The following is a 24,106-nucleotide window of genomic DNA, read 5'->3' as shown; positions in this document are numbered from 1 at the left end:
CTTCCAAAAACTTCTACAGAAAAAACTAAAAGATGTTTAATACTTAAAAGAGAAAAACCACTTCATTGACTATTATATCACAATTTTTTTTATCTATCAGCATAAAGAATTTAACTATAAAGCATCTACTTAAATTAAACATATCAACAGTACACAAAATAACCTCTTTTTATAACCCACAATATGACAAAGTTTTACTCACAGGAGCAATAATTTTATCGGTCTGAAATAAAAATGAAAATTAAATAAAATAAATTCATATTAAAAAAAAAATAGTTAACAATGCTTGTAAATAAAAATTGTATTAAATCTTTCCAAAAAAGTGACATAAACTGCAGAACTGATTTACTCTGGCCCATACAATAATTTATGAGAGCCTGTTAATCCATTTTAATCAGTATACATTAACAACTACAATACCATCACTTTTCAGAAAAGATTTATTTTAAAATTTTTAGCTGATTAACAACAAGAACATGATATAAATCAAGGAATTAGCACATAAGTACACATGACATCATAACACTTATTAACACTGAATAGTTTGAGCTCTTAATAGAATTTAACTAAATAAACTTTTACCAGATAGTTACATCTTAGTGGTTATTTTTTTTCCAGATAGTAACTTAAGGGTATCAGTATAATTTTAATGCAAGATTATTTTCTTTGCCAAAACTAATTTTTATTTGGAAAATGTTCATTTATATGAGAGTTGCTAAGTTTTAAAAATAATAAGACAACCTACATTATTGCTGTTTGTGAAATTCAAATAATGATAAATTTTTTGTATTTTTAAAATCCGATACTAGCTGAAATTCATGTGCATTTGGTTGCTGTGTTCAATGTTAATGCAATAAATAACACAAATAAATGTATGATAATGATAATACACATTGTGAAATGTTGTTTCACAATAATGTGCGTACTTATTCTGCAGCTGTAACAAGCTATTTAAAGGAAAAATTAGATGGGAAATTTTCAATTCCTCTAAACACAATTTGCTCCATCAGAGCTAATTTCATTACACTGAAATTAGTTCTGAGTGATTTCTATCTGTTCAAAAAGCTGAAGAAATGTTTGAGTAGAAAGTGATTCACAAAAAATAAGACTTTAACGCAGTGTTTCAATGAACTGGAAGCAAAGAAGTATGGCCCAGGAATTTCAAAATTTTCGGTTGGTATGATAAATGAATTGATGTTGGCAGCAGTAATAATGATGAATAATATTAAAATAAAAAAAATGAGTTACTAAGATTTTAGTAAAAAAATGTTTATTTGTAGTATTTTCATAAAAATTTAAATAATTTAACAATGTTTACTTTAAAGATAACCATCATATAATTTTTGTTACAAATGGTTATGTAAATACAGGAGAAATATAAAGATACAGACATGGGCAGATACTTGCACTAGTCAGAATTGTTGTCATTTAGTAACGTAATCTCCATTACAAAAGTATTCCATGAACAAAGATTAATGCTTGAAAATTTTTGCAGTTCAGTTACTTAAGTAGAGATTGTAAAGAAAATTTGGTAACAAATTTATCAGTGAACCTAAAAAAGGCATAAATAATTAATTCTAAAACTCTACACTGATCATTTGCTTCCTTGTTTCACAAATGATGAAGCATTTAATACTTTATATGAATAATTTTATCAATAAACAGTTTATTACGATTACATAATGAAAGTGGATCGGTACAATCCATTGATTAAGTACACAGTTTATTTTTAGTTCTCATTTTTAGTATTCATGTTTAACATGAACAGGAGATTATTAAAACTTACCAAAAAAGATCAAAGCTTATTGAACTTCATGAAAAAATTGCATGAATAATGTATAAAATGTATAAAGATTCAATAACAATATTGTTTATAATACGTTAATCTTCAAAAACTATTACAAATAATGTAAAATTATCTCATTCAAAGTATTAATTGAGTACTGACCAAGTATACTACAAACATAAAAAGAATCAACAAATACAAGTGAAACATAAAGTGGTAACTAGCATAAAAAAACTTTTAAGCTTCCTAAATATGTGAATAATAAATATTAATTATTATGTTAGTAATTAATTATTTAAGAATATTTGAAAAGAATTCTATAATTTTCAAGTAAAAATTTAATATTGAAGAAAATATAATAAAAACTATTTCCATAAATGAAATATGTTAAAGCAATAAAATTATAGAAAAAAATGTATATACACTATACATATTAAATAAACTGCTAAATTTATTGACATAGAACCAGAAAGAGGTTGCATTCTTGATTTTTATGTTATTTTCACAGTAATAGCAGTTTTACTTTTACAAAGTACTATGAAATTAGGATAAAAATAAAAAATAAAATTTGAATTATAAACAATTGAAAAAATAGATACAATTTAATATTCTATACAAAACAGAAATTAAACAGTACAAATAAAAATAAACTGATAGAATTGAGATATATTTTAATTAGTTATCAACTGAATGTTTCCATTATCAGTATTTTGATAAATCAATAATTTTCATATAATAAAAAATCATCACAAAAGGACTGAAGGATAAACAAATCACACATAAAGTTACAAAATATAAAAGGTACAGAAAAAAGATATGGAAAACACAGTAGAGATAATATATAAACATGAGATGAGAGGAGTATCAATACACAGGAAAAATTACAATATAGTAGGAATGTGACAGGTACAATTTATAATAATAAACAAAACAGTACAGAAACATACATTGACATTTACATTTCATAACACTATATAATATTATCTGAATACAATAAAATTATCAAAAATTTTAATTTTACCTCCTTATCAGCCAGGAACCATGTAACAGTTGGTGGAGGTTCACCTCTAATATTGACATCATACTTGCATGATTTACCAGCTCTAATAACAATATTCTTAAGATTTGTCCTGTCAATTCTTGGTTTCACTATAATAAAAAAGAAAGATTCAACAACACTGCTTATCTAACATATTATAGAGTTGTTCATAATATTTATTAAGGAGTTAATAAAATAATCATGCTACAATTTTACTATTCTAGAATAATTTCATGTATGATGTATATCCAGGCTTCTTCTTCCCAGATCTCTGGACAAATGCTACCTACAATCTGTACAAAAACAATAGGTTTTTATATTTTTTATTGAATTATCCTTTCTCTATGAATCATGAGACTTTGCTGTTGGTGAGCGGGCTTGAGTGCTCAGTGATACAGAGTAGCTGGACCAAAGGTGCAACCATATCAAAGAGGTATCTGTTGAGAGCCAGAGTAAGGAATGATTCCTGAAAGAGGGCAGCAGCTCTTTCAGTAGTAGTTAAGGGCGTAGGTCAGAATGACCTCAACGGCCATATCAACATCACTCAATACTCTGAGTACTGCGCAGCTGAAAACAATGGAAAACTTACAGCTGCTTTTTTTTCTGAGAAAATGTAGCTCTCTGCATTTTCATATAGCAATGATGGAGGTGCCTTCCTCGGTAAAATATTCTGTAGGTAAACTATCCGTTGTTTGGATCTCCGGGTGAGGACTACTAAGGAAGGGGTCACCAGAAAATTAAAAAAATAACATTCTACGAGTCGGAGCATGGAATGTTAGAAGTCTAAAAAAGATTGGTAGATTAGAAAATTTAAAGAGGGAAATGGATAGGATAAATGTAGATGTAGTAGGAATTAGCAAGGTTCGGTGGGAAGAGGAAAACGACTTTTTGTCAAGTGACTTTAGAATAATTAACTCAGCTTCAAATAATGGGCAAGTAGGAGTAGGTTTAGTAATGAACAAGAAGATAGGGAAAAGGGTAGAGTATTTCAAAATGCATAGCAATAGAATTATTGTAATAAGGATAAAATCAAAACCTAAACCAACAATGATTGTTAACAACTATATGCCTACAAGTGCCCATGATGATGAGGTAGAGTGTATATACGAAGAAGTTGACAAAGCAATTAAACACATAAAAGGAGATGAAAGTTTAATAATAGTTGGAGATTGGAAAAGACAAGGAAGGAAATATACTGGGTGAATATGGGCTGGGCAAAAGGAATGAAAGAGGGAACCGACTTATAGAGTTTTGCACAAAGTATAATTTAGTAATTGCCAACACCCAGTTTAAAAATCATAATAGAAGAATATACACATGGAAAAAGCCAGGCGATACTGCAAGGTATCAGATGGATTATATCATGGTTAAGCAAAGATTTAGAAATCAACTCATCAACTGCAAAACTTACCCTGGAACAGGCATTAATAGCGACCATAATTTAGTGATAATGAAATGTAAACTGGGGTTTAAAAACCTGAAGAAAATGTGTCAGATGAATCGGTAGAATTTAGAGAAGCTTGAGGAAGAGAAGGTAAAGAAGATTTTTGAGGAGGACATCGCAAGAGGTCTGAGTAAAAAAGATAAGGTAGAAAATGTAGAAGAAGAATGAGAGAATGTTAAAAAGGAAATTCTTAAATCAGCAGAAGCGAACTTAGGCGGAGCAAAGAGAACTAGTAGAAAACCTTGGATTTTAGATGATACATTGCAGCTGATGGATGAACGTAGAAAATATAAGAATGCTAGTGATGAAGAAAGTAGAAGGAACTAACGGCAATTAAGAAATACTATAAACAGGAAGTCCAAACTAGCGAAAGAAGAGTGGATTAAAGAAAAGTGTTCAGAAGTGGAAAGAGAAATGAACATTGATAAAATAGACGGAGCATACAGGAAAGTTAAGGAAAATTTTGGGGTACATAAATTAAAATCCAATAATGTGTTAAACAAAGATGGTACACCAATAATACAAAAGGTAAAGTCGATAGATGGGTGGAATATATTGACGAGTTATACAGAGGAAATGAATTAGAAAATGGTGTTATTGAGGAAGAAGAGAAAGTTGAAGAGGATGAAATGGGAGAAACAATATTGAAATCTGAATTTAAGAGAGCATTAAAAGATTTGAATGGCAGAAAGGCTCCTGGAATAGACGGAATACCTGCAGAATTACTGCGCAGTGCAGGTGAGGAAGCAATTGATAGATTATACAAACTGGTGTGTAATATTTATGAAAAAGGGGAAGTTTCGTCAGACTTCAAAAAAAGTGTTATAGTCATGATACCAAAGAAAGCAGGAGCAGATAAATGTGAAGAATACAGAATAATTAGTTTAACTAGTCATGCATCAAAAATCTTAACTAGAATTTTATACAGAAGAATTGAGAGGAGAGTGGAAGAAGTGTTAGGAGAAGACCAATTTGGTTTCAGGAAAAGTATAGGGACAAGGGAAGCAATTTTATGCCTCAGATTAATAGTAGAAGGAAGATTAAAGAAAAACAAACCGACATACTTGGCGTTTATAGACCTAGAAAAGGCATTTGATAATGTAGACTGGAATAAAATGTTCAGCATTTTAGAAAATTAGTGTTCAAATACAGAGATAGAAGAACAATTGCTAACATTTACAGAAATCAAACAGCAACAGTAATAATTAAAGAACATAAGAAAGAAGCTGTAATAAGAAAGGGAGTCCAACAAGGATGTTCCCTATCCCTGATACTTTTTAATCTTTACATAGAACTAGCAGTTAATGATGTTAAAGAACAATTTAAATTTGAAGTAACAGTACAAGGTGAAAAGATAAAGATGCTACGATTTGCTGATGATATAGTAATTCTAGCTGAGAGATAAAAGGATTTAGAAGGAACAATGAACGGCATGGATGAAGTCCTATGCAAGAACTACTGTATGAAAATAAACAAGAACAAAATGAAAGTAATGAAATGTAGTAGAAATAACAAAGATGGACCACTGAATGTGAAAATAGGAGGAGAAAAGATTATGGAGGTAGAAGAATTTTGTTATTTGGGAAGTAGAATTACTAAAGATGGACGAAGCAGGAGCGATATAAAATGCTGAATAGCACAAGCGAAACGAGCCTTCAGTAAGAAATATAATTTGTTTACATCAAAAATTAATTAAATGTCAGGAAAAGATTTTTGAAAGTATATGTTTGGAGTGTCGCTTTATATGGAAGTGAAACTTGGACATTCAGAGTATCTGAGAAGAAAAGACAAGAAGTTTTTGAAATGTGATGCTATAGGAGAATGTTAAAAATCAGATGGGTGGATAAAGTGACAAATGAAGAGGTGTTGTAGCAAATAGATGAAGAAAGAAGCATTTGGAAAAATATAGTTAAAAGAAGAGAGACTTATAGGCCACATGTTAAGGTATCCTGAAATAGTTGCTTTATTATTGGAGGGACAGGTAGAAGGAAAAAATTGTGCAGGCAGGCAACGTTTGGAATATGCAAAACAAATTGTTAGGGATGTAGGATGTAGGGGATACACTGAAATGAAATGACTAGCACTAGATAGGGAATTTTGGAGAGCTGCATCAAACCAGTCAAATGACTGAATACAAAAAAAATTGAATTATCAAATTGTTACAAGTGCTTTTCTCAACGGATATTTTTTCATAAAAAATTAGAAAAGTTTCAGAAGAGTCAAAATTCTAGCCTACAGTCTATCTGATTGCCCCTGAGCATTACCATTATTTGAAATCTAACAATCCAAGTACACAGGAGTGCAGGCATTCAAATTTAAGTAACATTAACAATATCAAAAACTAGATTCAATCTGACTCATGCAATATCATATAGCAGTTGTTCAGTACTGATGTAACTCACTACATCAACAAATTTGTTTACATACTCGTATATAAGAGATCTGTTCAGAAAATAATCGAACACTTTTAATTACGCGCCAACGGAGATATATAGTGACGTGCGGCTGGCAGCATTGTGTTTCACATAACCTCCTCTGTAACTTCATGTTCTTGAATTGTTGATATCTCGTTTAGTTTTCATGTTATTGTTATTTGAGTGCAACATGTTTAAGTATTATTAGCGACATTTTTAATGTGCGTTTTTCAGGAGCAACGATACAACGTAAAGTTTTGCGTGAAACTGGGGAAAACTTTCCAAGTTTTGAAACAAGCTTACAGAGATGATGCTCTGGGTTGCACGCACGTTACGAATGGATAGTGATCGTCAGTCCGTTGAAGATGATCCTTGACCAGAAAGGCCTTCGACTTCAACTGATGACATCCACGTTCAGGAAATCAACGATGTGGTGTGTACAAATTGCCAATTAACTGTCAGAGAACTTGCAGAAGAGGTTGCATCTCAATTGGATAAGTGCCATGACGTTTTGACTGACAAATTGAACATATATCGAGTTACAGCAAAGTTTGTTTCACGTTTGATGACCAAGCAGCAGAAAGAACATCGAGTGACGTTTATTGGAAACTTCTTGAACAAGCCAATGACAATGAAACATTCATGCAAAGGATCATAACGGAGATGAAAACTGGATTTACGGCTACGACATCGAGACAAAAGTTCAATCATCAAAAAATCCAACGTTACAAAAATCGCTACTAATAATTAAATGTTGCATTCAAATAACTAACAGGAAAAGTAAACAAGATATCAAAAATCCAAAAAAAGGTGTGGTTACAGAGGAGGTTATGCGGAACACAATGCTGCCAAAAGCACAAAACTAAATATCTCCAATGGTGTAATTTAAAATGTTCGGTTAATTTCTGAACAGACCTTGTATATTTAAGGTTTTTCACATCTCAGTCAATAATACTGATGATCTTGCTGTAATGACATCTGTATTTAAATAAAGTAATAAATTCCAGTATGTTCATATAGAAGAAAAGATTATTAAAAAACTACATATGACTGGTAGAATAGATTATTTACATTTATCATATTTAACCTGCTAATGACATATTTCATTTATGAATTGGCAGGCAGACACTAATCAATGAACCAGTTTTGACAATCAAAATGAAATTAGGATTAAAATATCTGAGTTTTCAAAAGAAAAGGAGTTCAATTTTTCATCTACAATAATAAAATTTGCCACCCTGAGCTATGAACCTAATTCAGCCAGAACATAGATTAATACCTTTAATATTAAGCAATACCAATATAAAATTATAACCTAGCTAAATATCCTAGCAAGGACTGGCTAAAATCCTAGCAAGTAGCTCTTAGCCTTGAAGTAATTTTGGTATTCATACTTGTCCTATCATTTATGCTGAATTGAAAGAATTTTCTGCATCTCAGTACATGTCTTCACTATATTTTTTCACTTTTACAATCAACCTTACAGTAGTATTCAAACACTACTTCAAATATTTATTAATAATAAATTTACATAGAAAAAATGGGATAACTTACACGCTTTGTGTTTGACAACATGCATCTTTGTAGGATCAGATGCAGGTGAGGGTCCAGCTTTGTTTACTGCAACTACACGGAACTGATATTCAGCACGTTCTTTCAGATCTGGAACTTTAGCTACCAGTTTATCGCCCGGTACTTCAATAGCATGTTCCCAGTCAGGCTTAAATCTATTAAAAACAATTAATGATAAAGTAAAAGCACATTACAATTTAAAAGAATATAAAATAAATTCAAAAAGTGAAATACAGTCACACTGAACTTTTAGGTAATGGCTCATTTTATTTATCTAAACAGTAGCTAATCAAATCTACATAAATTTAAAAATAATTTTTTTTTAAATTTTATTTTCTCTCTTTTTTAAATATTACAATTAAACTATACTAAAAAAGAAACTATGACCTAACTTGAATTTGATCCTATGTTCTACAGTATCAGATAAGAGTTGTTACGACAGTTGGTTGGTAACAATGTCCCACTCACTCACCAGTGGGATATTTATGTTACGCATAACATTAAAAATTATAGGGGATTTAAAAAATATTTCAAACTCTTTCCCTATTTTTTATCTTTTTAAAAAAAAATTTCTAAAGCTTTTAAAAGAAGTTTCAATTCATTACTTCTGGTTAAGTCAACATTCTTTTCAATTGTAAAAAAAATAGATTTACTTTAGTCAATTTTTGTTGTGTATACAGTAACAAGAAATTCATAACAAATTAAGATTTTGCTTACCAATCATTTTACCATCCAGTCCAACACAGTATGACAGTATAGAAGAGTTTATAAATTAAGGAAACAAGTGCACATAGGTAGCTATGGCAATACAGTCAATTTCTATTTTGAAGTAAAATAACAATAAGCTTAAGCAGCTTATGACAACAAGCTTGTCTTATACCTAAATAAGCTTATAACTATATTATGTTTAAATTACATTTATTATGTTTAAATTAATAACATATTCTTTCCTGACAACCTAGACTAATATAGTTAAATGTACAGCATGAATAAAGGATGCAGCTAACTATTGATACCAAATAAACAAAGTTATATTCGATATACCAGAAATTCATCAACAATAGATCCAATCTATTTTGGCTAAGACAGAGGAAAGCATAGAAAATATTACAAATAATCTTCACTAAATATGTACACATGTATGTGCAATTATATATGAAAAAAAATATATATATACATACCTGTCTTTCTTTTCTATGATATATTTCTCAATTGGAGCACCACCATCACTATCAGGTGCAGTCCATTTGAGATTGACACTTTCATTATCATAATCAGTAATTTGAGGAGTCCCTGGTTTTGTTGGTTCATCTATAACATATTTCAATAATATATTTAAAAGTTACAAAATTAAGATCTTATACAATAAAATAATTATTTAACTACACAACTATGAATAAATCATATTTAACCCCTCTTAAATGGTCAGTTTTATACTGGCAAGCTTCTTAAGTATTGGACTAATACATTCCTGTAAAAACATGGTGGGTACATGTACCCATCAGTGGTAATTATTTTCCTGGTTTTACACATTACTGACAAAAGTGGTTATGTCATTGACAGTTATACTACATTTGTCTATATTTGCACTTGTTCTCTTGCCCATGTACATTTCAGTTCTTTATACCCAATTCTACCATTCATTTTGTACTTGGTCTACAATTTATTAACACTAAATAAATTTAAAAAAAAATTATTTTCTTTACACAAAGATTTAAATAAATAAAAGAATTAATATCAAAATTCATAGATGGTAGAAGTCAAGCAAAAGCTGTAATGCTACAATATTTTTCCTTTATCAACCATTTAAAAACATTATATCATATAGAAATTATTATATAATATTTAAAATCTATTAGATATGATGAATTACAGAGGGCTTCTGATTCGCTACCTCCAAAAATGCCTTAGGTATCAATATATTTACTAAAAAAAAATGTAGAATCTAGAACAAGCTCTATCATTATTACTAAATTTTTAAAATAACTTCACGTGTTCACATACGCTAATGTAAATAGAATTTGTTGTGGGCAGTGCCACAACAATAATTCAGTATTAGTTCATCCTGGCCAGTAAAGAAGTTAACACAGACGATTGTACTTGATATACATTTTGTAAAACAAACAGCAATATTAAAAAAAATTATGTACAAATAAAATGTCTTCTGAATAAAGAAGAAATAAAAGATTTAAACACTTACTTAGAGCCTCTTAGAACTTATTTGTGTAAACATTATACAGAATAATAATTTTAGATCAATTTTTACAATCTTCACTTTTTTTAAGAAAATTGTACAAAACAATATAAACATAAATATTGGAGAAAAGGAGCTAGATAGTCAGCAAAAGTTAAGAGGGTCATATACATAAAGTGAAGGAACTTTATACAAAATCGTGTAATTAATGTTTATATTTCATATCATATGATGATATGTAATGCAGATTACTCAATGTTCCATATTTTATACTACTACAACTTTTTTTTAGCAGTTGTAGTATGGATTTCAATTAAAAATGGCAAAAATTGTTGAATTATATGAATTACATTTCTATTATGACATCATTGAGCTAAATATGACAATTGCTATTGCCACTTAATGTTTTACGGGGCGGTAGGACATGAGTAACAATATCTGATGCATTAATTCAAAAACAGGATGTCCAGTCACATTATACATATTTGTATCAAATTTAGAAATTCATATTACCAATATAACATTTTTCACATCATATTTTATAGAAAAATCAAAACTTAATAGATTTATATCTCAAAAGCTACTTATATAATGTAATAAAAGAGAAATATTTAACTGGTAAAATTAAAAAATTATTAGCATCCAGTTTGCATTAACTTGATAAAACAGAGATAATCTATCATCAGAATTAAATATAATTTAAATTGTTAAATATAAAAGTAGAACAGAAATGATGAGATACTAAAATAAAATTACTCACCATATGGATTCTTTGCAATAATTGATCGGTCAGTGACAAGTGGCTCAGAGTCTCCTTCATCATTGACAGCAGTAACACGGAACTTATATTCATTGTTTGGTTCTAGACCAGTAATTATCATTTCAGGTTCATCACCACGATCTCCAGGTACTTTACCTACTCTAGTCCATTTTCCAGTTGCTACATCTAACTTCTCAACTTCATATTCTCTTACTGGAGTACCACCATCATCTTCTGGCTTCTTCCATTTCAGTTTGCAACCGGTTTTAGTAATATTTGATACTTCAAGAGGCCCTTCAGGGGAACTTGGTTTTGCTGTTAATAATTTAAAAAAAATAATAGTTAGATTTTAAAAAAATGTTTATTTATATGAAAATTAGTACAAAAAAAGAATTATTACTATTCCAGTGTGTATTGTAAAATCCATGTACTAAAAAAAAAAAATGAAAATTATGGTTATGTTATTTGTTACAATTTATATATATATATTTTAAAGAATAACTTATTCATATACATCATAGCAGTAGAATTATAACTATCAATCAAATAAAAATGAAACAACACTTACTGGATTTTTCCTTTTTAAAGTTTTATGAATGTTTTGACAGTTTGCAATGCTTCATCAGATGAACAAATATAATATTATAAATTAGTCAATTGTTAACATTTTAGACATATATTCTCAGTCAATTAGCAATTCACAATCTCTCTCTAAAATTTTAACCGACTAATTTATAATTTTATATTTGTTCACCTGATGAAGCATTGGAAACAGTCAAAACATTCATAAAGCTTAAAAAAGGAAAAAAGTAAGTATTTTTTTTCTTTATTTGATGATAGTTTAATATATACCTTGTAATGATAATCTACATAATCTCCACAATCTACATTTTATGTGTGTATTGTTTGAGGTAAACCACCAGTATAATATTATGTTTAGCTAATAAAAATAACTGAACCGCAGAATATTTACTATTTCACAAATATATTATTAAAAATAATACTTATATTTTAAAAGCATTACTGATGAAACTAACAGAATCCAAAACTAGCATTCTTGCTCTTTAATGGTACAAACTTAAATATTTACCATGTATTTCAGTGTCACATAATACTCATTATATATGTACGCGTCACATTATTTGCAACATACTATCAAGTGTGACAGATTAATTTTATTATTATTATCAGAATGATAAGATGCATTTAACAGATCAAAAAAGCAAAGAAATGTCTACCAAGCCTCATTTGCATAGGGAAAATGTAATTTTCTCTTTATCCTGATGTGTTCCATAAATATGAAATAAACCATGTTGGATAAGACATTATACAAGAAGGGCAGAGTAAGGAATAAGGGGATCAGGAGAGAATTAGGAATGAACAATATAGAAGATAACTAGGAAAAGCCTAGTGTACTGATTTGGTCATATTAAGAGGACAAAGAAGGAGAAATTTTCAGGATGGATAGAGGAGACATGGGAGAGAGGAAGGAACCTGAAGAGAAGATGCATAGAAGGCATTTAGGAAGAGACTTAAAATTGAGGCAGCATCTGAAGGAAGTGAAGCAAAAGAAAAAGGCTTAGTTAACACCTGGACTCGGGAAACTAAAAATAAACCAACCTATGTATATATTCTTATCGAGTAAATTACAAAAAACTTAAATAATAAAAAGATAAACATTACTATTTTTAAATAAGCTGAGAAAAAGTGATATAGAGAGAATCATCAAGTATAAGGCAAGTGAAAAGTTAGTCAACACCGAGAATTCATTAATTCACTGAAGTGGGAAATTTTCTTTTAGCTTGGCACAAATGGGTGGGTTAGCAATGATTGGTCTTGTAGTAGATAATATATACAAAATCAAGTAATTTCTCTCTATTTTGTCTGTCACTCGTAGGTGTGCTATCACAGTAAAATACTATCACGCGTTTTACCCAGGCTTAATGAGAATTATTCTTAAGAGTTATTTTATAATGCAATCATTTTTAAAGTGCCAGGATGACTTTGCTGCAGCAAAAGCCTAGAAAAAGTGTCTGTGCATTCTTTGCATGATTACTGTGAAGTCAATAAGAAGGCTATCTCAGTAGATTGGGAATCATATGGGAGTGGCCACAAAGTCACAATGAAATTAAAGTTACTTCCATATCATATCAATCTCATACAGGAGTTGTGAGAACCCAGTCATGGAAAAAGAAACAATTATTGCAAATGGTTTATGCATTTTGTTCACAGTAATATTGGGTCTCTGGCAGCATTTTCTTTAATGAGTAGTATGGTTTTATCAAAGTGGCTATGTAAAGAGCCAGAACAACTGATATTGGAGTGTAAAAAACCATCATATTTTCTAAGAAATTACATTACCAGATATTCAGAAAAGATCAAAGTTTGGGGTGCAATTTCTCAGAAAAGAATAGTGGGTACAATATTTTTTACATAAACAGTAACATCTGAATTCTACCAGCAGATTATAACTGACTTCATAGACCTGCTAAAGAAGATTAACATGATTCCTGGTTGCAGCAAGATGGTGTAATAGCCCACACAGCGAATAACACATTGTTGCTGTTATATTAGTTCTTTGGGAAGAAAGTCATTTCCTGAGATCAATGGCCACTAAGGTCAACAAATTTATCTCCCTCTAATTTATTCTTTGAAGTTATTTAAAAGAAAAACTGTTCAAAAAAAATCCTTGCACAATTGATTTACTCAAATGGAACATTGAAATCAAAGTATCCCTTAACAGTGCTCTGTAACCATTAGAAAAAGTGGCTGCTAATATGAAGAAATGTTGATGTATAGCTGCAAATGGAAGAAATTTTAAACAATTATTGCAACAAAATTACTATAAGGTATGATATTATTTAATATTTCTTTCTTTCTTAAGATTTAAATAATCTTTTTCATATGCTGGTTTCGTTCTATGTTTTTCCATATTGTTTCAGTAACTTTTTACTCATCTGTATAAGTAATGAATTGATAATTTTTGTGCAAGATTTTTATCCTAAACAATAGGTATGAGGTATGTTAATAAGACAGTTCTATCCATAACTACATAATTGAAATCTATTTGATTAACATATTTTTAAATCATTTATAAATATTATATGTTTTATTGAACTATATGAATGCCATCTAATCATTTATTGAAAAGTTAAATGTTGCTAACCCAATTTTTTGTTCTTCCTTCAAAAAAAGAGATTTGTTCATATATTAAATGTACTTTAAAATCAAAACAATGAATACTTACAAAGAACTGTCAATTCTAAGGTTGCTTGATCTTTTCCATTTGCATTTTCAGCAAGAAGGGTATACTTTCCAGTATCTCTTCTTGTTGCATTTATAATAGTAAAGTTCGTTTGATAATCTACATTTTCAATTTTTATTCTTTCAGTATTAACTAGTGCAACGTTATCCTTTACAGTCCATGTTAATGATGGAGGGGGTTCACCAGAGACATCAACGGTCCACTTATGAGTTCTTCCTGCTTTAATTGTTATATTCTTCATACCTTCTCTGTCAATTCTTGGTCGCACTAAGGAAAAGAAAGTTAGAAAAATATTAAACTTTATTTTATAAATCATATAAAATCCACATAAATTTCATTTAAATAAAAATTTACATATAAAACTTTGGAATGAGTTTTATTCAAACTGAATTTCAACAAAAGTTACATTTATCACTTAATTTTTTACTCCAACTAAATTTAAGGACTTTATAAAAATATTACTAATAACCAAAATTAAGACAACACAATGATGTTTCTGGTATTTCAATACTTTCTTTGTATTAAAAATAAACCAGCTATTTTCACATGAACATCTATGAAAAATTTGTATTTGTTGATAAGACAGTTTATTTAACTCTAGTAACTATGTCAAGTAATTAAAAGGATAAAAAATAATATATTTTAAGCTTAGATAAGTTGTCAAGCCCTTTATTTAACAGGAAGCATACACAAGCCAATGTAGATAATATTTTAGAAAAATTTACTCTTTTTATGGTAAAAATGTGAGAGCTTTAACTAATATCAGCAATAGGGAAATAGCTTGAAGGAGGAAAACTACAGAGAAAAACTGTAAAAGCTGTTAATAAACATATAAAATAAGAAGTACAGTGATAAAAGACTGTCAGATTATATATATAGAATAAGGTGTAGAAAGGTATAGAATGTGTATATTATGTAGCATTACCCAACTTAACTAAAAAATTAAATTAATTAATAATTTTATACATTAAAATCTGTCTAGTTAAACATTTTTTCACTTTCTGGAAAATTCTGTAATGAATTGGTTTTAAAAAAATCAATCCATTACAGAATTTTCCTTTTTGACTACTAATTTGCTAGATTCACTCCCAAATATCACAGATTAAAGAGGAGTCAAAACAATGAAAACACACACACTAATTTCAAGAGCTCCAGTCAAAGTAATGTTAGTAATCAAACTGACAAGATTACTAGCCACTACAATGAGACAAGATCACTATAATGGAATTCAGTAGGAATAATAAAATGATCCTTCTTCAGAAGACAAAACTGTACGTGAAGATTAGTATGAAAAACAGAAGAGGTTAACCAAAATAAAATGCCATTTCACTGTAATAGGGCATATGCCAGAAAGTTCCAATGTAGAAATTATGATTGAAGGTTCAAATTACTGTTCACTCTGCAATCATCATGATTCAGCTATATTAATTTTGCTTTTATTTCATATATTTAAAAAACCATATAGAAATATTACTGAAAAGAAGTCATTTTTAGAGTAGGAGGTTTCTTATATGGTTGATTATAATAATGTAAAGAGAATTAAAAAGTTAAAAAAAGCTACAAAAAACAACATTCAAAATATAAAAACTAAATAAAAATATAATAAACTAAAATAGTAATTATATCTATAAAATATATAAAGTTAATAAGTCTATCAAGAAAAGCTATTCAGGAAAACAGGAAAACTCAAATTTTCCTAGACCAAATTTCACTGATTTCAAAGAAATTTTGATCCATTTAAGAACTTTAAAAACACTACTAAACTGATAAAAGATGTAAAGGAAAGTATCTTTATACATTTCTGAATAAGTATGGAAACATCTGTATTACTCATAAATGAATCATTTTCAATGAAGATAAGAAACCAAAATAAATCATATATTAATATAACAATTATAAAAATACATTGCACTTACAGTTACGATGTTTACAGACATGATTATCTGTAGGCTCACTAGGTTCACTAGCGCCAGCTTTATTTACAGCCCGAACACGGAACTGGTACACCATTCTTTCTTTAAGTTCTTCAACTTTGCAATCACAAGTATTGTCAGATGTTTTAGCAGCTTCTACCCAGTCGGTTGAAAATTTGTCTTTCATTTCAATTACATAATGCAGTATAGGCCTTCCACCATCACTATCTGGTTTCTTCCATTTTAGAGTGACACTCTTGTTATCATAATCAATGATATCTGGTTTACCAGGACGTCCCGGCTCATCTGCAGATTACAAGCAATATGCATTATTAACAAACCCATGACATGATATGATGGTTAAAATTAAAATTTTAGTTTTACCAACTAAACTTATAATAAGTTATACAACATAATGCTAAAATAGAAAATTTAACACTCATGGTGCTTAATTTGAACTAAAAAAGAATAAGCACTAATTTTAAGCACATATAACTTTTACATTAGTTTTTTTATCCCTTAAGGTGAACCACTATGCCTAGCACAATAAGTATTATGAGAAAACATAAATTTCTTGAAATGTATAACATGTTTTTTAAACCTGCAGTAGAAACTTCTAAACTAACATTATGTTTACATTACTTTATATACAATACAGAAGATGCATAATACACAAAATTACTTATTTTAAAAGCAAAATAAAATTTTGATTTTAGTTTGTAACTGACTACTTGCATTTCACTTAAGATTTTTGAATAAAGCTTAATAAACTTTATTACATCAGTCATTTGACTTTTATTTTTTAGACAAGGGCATAAGAGAGAAGCAGTTGAGGGGAAGTTTCTGTACTCAAGCGGGTGGAAAGTACAGGTGGCTTCTCCTTCACTCCTGGTGCGATCTTGGCAGCTGCCCACCAGGCCACGTAACATGGACACTGCTCACACTGGGATAAGTGGAAATATTTCCTTGACGATCATTGATACTTAGTGTCACTGGTAAGTTCTTATGATATTGCAAATACATAAAATTATTTTTGATATTGGCTAAACTTTCTACAATCAACAGTTCCATTTTGTAATTTATTTTAATTTTCATTTATTAAATCAATTTTGTTATGAAACTCAATTTATCAAAAAGATTTATAAAATAAGACAGGTCTACTATTCACAGAATTACTGGTACCATCTTATAAGTTTATTTTTCAAACATGTTAAGCACATAATTTTATAATTAAATTGAAAAAAACATTGCTACTTATGAAGACACTAAAATATTTTAGATGTTCATTAATAAATAAATGCTGATGAAATAAAAATACATTTTAAAAATAATACATAAAGAAATATTTATAAGATTAACTTATTTATATTCTTGAAAAAGTAAAAACAATATGAACTCCTATAGAAAAGTATAATTACTATACTTTCTTTTTTGTAGAACTCACCATAAGGATTCTTAGCAAGAATTGCCTCTTCTGTTTCCAGAGGTTCAGACTCTCCTTCCTTATTAACAGCTTTTACACGTACTTTGTATTTCTTCTTTGGTGTTAGATTTTCTAATTTGAAAGTAGCTGGTGTGTTGGGACCAGCCTGCAAGAATGAAGAAAAAGATTATAATTTTAAATTAACTAAAATAACTGTTTGTTTGTAAACTATAAAGTTTTTTAGTAGATCTGGTTCAAAGTGATCATTTACAGCATAAATTTTAAAAAACTAAACAGATATAGAAAACATTCTTTTAAGTAATTTAAACATTAGTTTAAAATAATTATGAAGCTATGTCATTTTAATACTGCTATACTTTACTTTTTAGTTTTTAAGTACTGGAATAATGTTAAATTATATTGTTGCAAGTCATGAAAAAATGCTAAAATTTCTATCTTTAACAAGTTACATCCACTGTTTTCAATAGAGTAAAGTAAAATACCTTGTAATAAAATCTTACACGTGTCTGAAAGCTTACTTCATTCTCTGGTTATCTAACCAATTATCAAATGGGTGAAATCCAAAACAATGCAACCTTTTTTTAATTAGCAAGCGATTAGGGAAAAAAACTTTATTGTGAGTCCAATCTTTTCCTCTGTGTGATAATCTTAACAAAGCATTTTTCACATGTATTTCAAATAACAGTTCTGATTAAAGATAACCAGTCCAAATTACAATAAGAGACCTAAATTGCAACCGTTAAGCCGGTAACACCACGTAACTTTACTATACTGCATCTTAACAATTGCTGATGAATAATGATGATTAGAAAGAAGTGTAAATACTTTTGATAATAATTAAATAACTAATAAAATTGTAATCTTATCTTTATACATTTAACATAAAGATACAAACCTCTCCTGCAGGAACCCAACGTCCAGTGTCCATATCCATTTTTTCAACAACGTACCCAGTAATATCAGAGCCACCATTGTCAGCAGGTTTATCCCAAGAGACAGTAATATGGTTAGCCCGTACTTCAACTGTTTTCAGTGGTCCAACTGGTTGTGAAGGTTTATCTGTAAGTATTAAAATAAAATACCCATTAATTATCATTAATCTTTTTTTTATCAAATACTCATGCTAATTATTTATAAAATAACACACTTTTATCCTTTTAATTTCTTATCCATTTCGTTTCTCCCCCCATTTCCCTTACACCTTGACCTCCAATTTTTTTTCCCTGGATATACTGAAAATAAGAAGTGCAAATAGATTAATGTAGTTCTGGGATAAATTCAAAGCAAATTTCATGGTGAGATCTTTTGAAGTCTCTCTACCAATATAAATAATACAAAATTTTAATATCATAATTTGAAACATTTGGGATGCAGATTAAAATTGGTTCTAAAAAATTTATATTTTGGGACCTTCTAGTTTGGATTTTTTTTATGGGAAACTGGGAAATTCTTGAGTTTTCTTACAGCTAAAAGAGAATGAAACAGATATTACAAGAATACAAAAAATATTACTATTTTCTCAACCGATTTCAGCGCAACTAGCAATGTAATAAAAATTTTAAATCATAAAAATTAAATTAAAAACATTCATTACAAGATTTTTTAAAATGTAAAAACAAGATGAGCTTCCTATTTACAAAGAATTATAAAAATCAGCTCAATATAAGAACAGAGACAAGAGTACATGAAAAAAAGATAAATAATTAAAATAAAAAATATGGTGAGCATCTTTTAGTGATAACTTTTTGGCGTTCATAAAGTTAACATTAACTTTATGCAAAAGTTTAAGAACTGAAGTTTTGAAAATATTTATAAAAAATAAATTTGAAATTAGAAAATTTAATAAAAAAATGGAAAACATAGTATTCCTTATGAGCAGTTATTTTTGTTATTAGTTACAGTCTACAAGTTCAATAATATATGCATATATATAATATACAATAATAATAAATGCCCCTAGACCATACACAATGAAAATAAATTAAATTTTTTTAATAAACATAATGCTACCTGGTTACTGAAAAGACATCATCCAAAAATATATTTTTAAGATGGACAGCAATGGAACTGACCATTATTTTAATAACCAATTTAAACAAATACATCAAATATGAGCGCATCTTTTCTGATATTAAATCATTATTATATTATCATTAAAAATATTTTGTGTAAATTAATTTATCTCAAATTAGTTACTATAATATTTGTTTTAAAATAAACTAACCTAACACAACAACATCAGCTGTTCCTTCACATGTACCAGAGCTGTTTGTCAATAACAGTTTATATTTGCCACTGTCACCACGCACAGAGCGACGAATAGTAATAACAGTATTTCTTTCATATTTGTCATATGTAATTCTGAAAACAGAAATTATAATAATAAATAAAATAAGATTACATAATAATCCTAGTTAATTCAAATTATACTTCAATAAATAAAATATATAATGCAATAATTTAACACATCAAATGCAGTTGATACTAAATAAAGTTCAAACTTGCATCAATAGACACATCCAAAGTTAAATTATGCTAATATACTAATCTGGAATAAAAGGGTACTGGAGACACTCTCCAGTAACCATTATATAAATATGTAAAATATGATGTACACTACATCATATTTAAAAGTAGTAATAACTGACTAAATTTCTTATTCTCAAGAACTTTTTTCATTTGGCCAAGACAATTTTTCTTTCTGAATAGTATTTCCTATCTCTCAGACAGCCTTCTAACTCTACTTTCTATATAAGTAATTTTTATACACTGTGAAAGTCGGTAATTTATTTCATTTCTCTTATTTTTTATGAAAATTATACTATTATTATAATATAACATAAAATATATTTTATGTACCAATTAATGGATTCTTAACAAAGAATACAATTGACACCTAAAATTTTAATAAATATTAATTAATACTTTCCAATTTAATGAATAGTCTTTAATTTAATTATAATACTTGTGTTGTTAATAATAATAATAATAAAAAAAACAATTATATGACACTTTTTCCTGTTATAGTTTTAGGGAAATAAGGTTTTTCTAAAAAAAATTAAAAGGAATGTTTATACAAAAAAAATCGTTCACTAAAAATTAGACCATGTCACTAATGTGAAAACTTTAATGAATTGTTAACTAAAAAAATGTTCAGACTTAAAAATAAATTTCATTGATGCATTTAATCAAACAATAACTGTGCAGTCTAATTTTAAAGTTATCCCTGAACAGAAGTGTCTATCCTATTAATGAATACAGGTGTATCAATTATATACATAATGCTTACAATCAGTTCAGTACTTCAGTAAATTATCACCAATAAAAATAAATTGATCATAGAATATATACCTTTCACCATCAGCTTTAATTTCATTATTATTAAGCAACCACTGAACTTCAGGTTCAGGTTCACCACCATATTTAATATCATACTTAATAACTTGTCCTTTCTTAACGACCAAGTTCACCAAGTCATTACCAATGATAAATGGTTTTACTGTAAAAAAAAAAAATAGGATAAAAATAGAATCTGGATGTACGAAAATGTTTAGCAAGATATAACAATAAAAATTCAGGTAAAATTGATGCAAAATTTAATGAATAAAGAAGAAATAATATTTTAAATATAAAAAATAACACAAACTTCTAAATATTCATAAGAATATGATTAAAACATTTACAAATTTTGATACATACCAAATCGACATTTAGCAATAATAGGTTTAGTAGAATCACTGGGCGCACCGGGACCAGCTTTATTAATAGCTCTAATACGGAATTCATACTGTGTTCCTTCCTTTAGACCATCAACTGTTGCTTCTGTTACATCATCAACAACCTTTCCTTCAACCCAATCTTTTCCAAATTTTTCCTGTAAACATATGAAAATTTAAGATAAAAACTGAATTTTTTTTTTCTGATATATATATATATATATATATATATATATATAAATTTACTTTATACAAAAAATTAAGTTGCACCACAGCTTTTAAAAGTGTTATAAGTTCAGAAACATTTAATAACTACATTGAAGTTATTAATCTCAAAGAAAAAAAGGAGGTACAGAAATAAAGTAATAGTACTAAAATACAGAGAAAGCAGTTACATAATGTTAACCTTTGAAGTGGGTGTAATCAAGTTTTATTTATTGTCCCTGTCAGCTAAGTGCTATGGTCCAACACAGATGTATTAATTAGAGCTCATCTTGGTAGTTGCTAAAGCCAAGACCATAAATCCACATGGTAAATAAGTTTTATTGGTTTTTTTTTTTTGTAATTAATAATAGTAATTAACTATTTTATAAATGACAGTAAAATGATTAACAATCTGATTGTTGTAATCATTTACAATAATGAGTTTTACTAGGGAACTTGGATTTATGCTTAGAACATGGTAGATCTGAAATGAAACTAATTTTTTCTCCTAAGAATGAGCCATTTTCTAGAATGGTCCAATATTCATTGAGAGAGACTGTCACTAGACTTTATATAAGCAGGTCAAAAGTTGTATTTACTGTCAAGAGTTATAACCAAACATTTCAGATAAATGAGCCTAGACATTATAAAAACAAAAAAAACACCATAAGGATTCTCACTAGAATAGATTTCATACATTCTATATTTAGCGCTACTGTAGTACATGAAAAAGTATGAATATTCCCTAGAAAACAATCTACTCATAAGAGTTGGTACTGTATTGAGTATTACATTTTGGTGATAAAAACCCCTAAATTTAAATTAGTTTATGAGATGATTCCATTTGTATTTTTTGTGCACCCCTCGGCTCCTATAGTATATATTGTTTAAATAATAAAAAGAAAATGAAAACAAAATATTTTTTTTTTATTTTCACCAAATTTATTTAAAAAATGACATCTGTTTCGGTCTACATACCTTACTCAAATCTGAGAAAGTTTCTTGATCTGAGGAAGGTACTATGTTATATCTATTGATTATTTTTCATATAATGATCTGATTTTTTAATTTGTTTTAAATTTAATAAAATGTTCTTTCCCCAATAATACAAATTTTTTAAAAAATAATATAATTATACTCAATGATATGTTTAGTTGAGACTATCGAGTAGCATACATCATGACTTTCTTACAGGAGTTTATAATTACTTTTCACAATAAAAACATTCTATACAGTTATCAGCAGTCCATCACACTGCTGCTTAAGTTATTGATATAATTTCAACATATTTCTTTATAACACATAATAACAATATAATAACAAAGTATAAAAATATCAATTAAGGAGGTTTAATTGTAAAGGAAAAAATCTGTCTACGAATCAGAACATTATAATTAGTTGTATTAATCACAATTAATTGTCAAAATCTGTCAACTGATTTATAAATACATATGTATTAAAAAGAGTGATGTAATACATGGTAATGATGAAAATAAATACACATGGAAATGTTAAAAAATACATGATATCAAATGTAAACGTGTCATTTCCTTTTCCAACACCTGACTGTAAATTGGAATTTTTTTAAAAAAGAATAATACTTTAAGTCATTTCCATTTAAACAAAAGTCTCAGTCAAACATGTCATTTAGCACAATTAATCATAGACTGTATTTACATACTTTGAATTCAATAACATAACCAGTGATAGGAGCACCACCATCATCTTCAGGTCGATTCCACTTAAGATCGGCATGGTCTTTATCCCAGTCAACAACTTCAACATTCAACGGTTTGCTTGGTTCATCTATTATAAGCAAAACTCTTAATTAACCAACAGCTCAGTGAAAAATATTTCCAATAAACTTAAGCGAATAAATTAAAAATAACTTATTTAAATTAATAAACATATTTAGTAAATTAATTATCCTTTTTGACAGATATATTTTATAAAATCACAAAGGCCATTGCTATTAGCATAAATAACGTCACATCTTGTCAAACAAATTCATCAGAATAACTGAAATAAAAAGGATCTATATGTATAGAGAGAGCCCAGCCCAATACAATGAATCTCAGAATTGATAAAAAAAATTTTTTAAGCATATTAGCTTATGACAGTTTATTTCATAATTATGAGAGATGCTAACATAAAATAAGATATTAAAAATAAAAATCTTTAAAAAATGATTAATACATAAACATATCCTTCACGCTCATTACCACTTATAATTTCTATTTTACTGTTAACAGTTTTCTTCTTTAGTGACTCCAGTTGATGGTCTTAGACCATGATAAGATCTTATCCCATGATAAGATATCCCATCTTATCCCTGATAAGATATCAGGGATGCCT

General features: G+C 28.4%; 1 protein-coding gene across 50 annotated transcripts in view; it reads right to left on the bottom strand.

Annotated features, from left to right (window-relative positions):
* bt (projectin protein bent) overlaps positions 1-24,106 on the bottom strand; it is a 432,362-nt gene that overhangs the window by 139,050 nt on the left and 269,206 nt on the right. For 48 of the 50 annotated variants that reach the window (XM_075363582.1, XM_075363597.1, XM_075363590.1 and 45 more), the window contains 13 exons: positions 23,433-23,557; positions 21,531-21,705; positions 21,183-21,330; positions 20,056-20,192; positions 18,727-18,890; positions 17,832-17,976; positions 16,391-16,693; positions 14,457-14,741; positions 11,210-11,524; positions 9,437-9,566; positions 8,238-8,410; positions 2,808-2,935; positions 203-223 (listed from right to left, as the gene is read on the bottom strand). In XM_075363582.1, coding sequence (XP_075219697.1) covers positions 203-223; positions 2,808-2,935; positions 8,238-8,410; positions 9,437-9,566; positions 11,210-11,524; positions 14,457-14,741; positions 16,391-16,693; positions 17,832-17,976; positions 18,727-18,890; positions 20,056-20,192; positions 21,183-21,330; positions 21,531-21,705; positions 23,433-23,557 — 2,249 coding nt within the window. The remainder of the gene's footprint in view (positions 1-202; positions 224-2,807; positions 2,936-8,237; positions 8,411-9,436; positions 9,567-11,209; positions 11,525-14,456; positions 14,742-16,390; positions 16,694-17,831; positions 17,977-18,726; positions 18,891-20,055; positions 20,193-21,182; positions 21,331-21,530; positions 21,706-23,432; positions 23,558-24,106) is intronic. The other 2 variants (XM_075363591.1, XM_075363592.1) reach the window with 1 other exon arrangement.

Source organism: Lycorma delicatula, chromosome 4 (assembly GCF_047948215.1).
Source record: "Lycorma delicatula isolate Av1 chromosome 4, ASM4794821v1, whole genome shotgun sequence".
Classification (NCBI taxonomy): Eukaryota; Metazoa; Arthropoda; class Insecta; order Hemiptera; family Fulgoridae; genus Lycorma; species Lycorma delicatula.
Note: the sequence above shows the minus strand (reverse complement) of the source record. Positions and strands in the feature narration are given on the sequence as shown.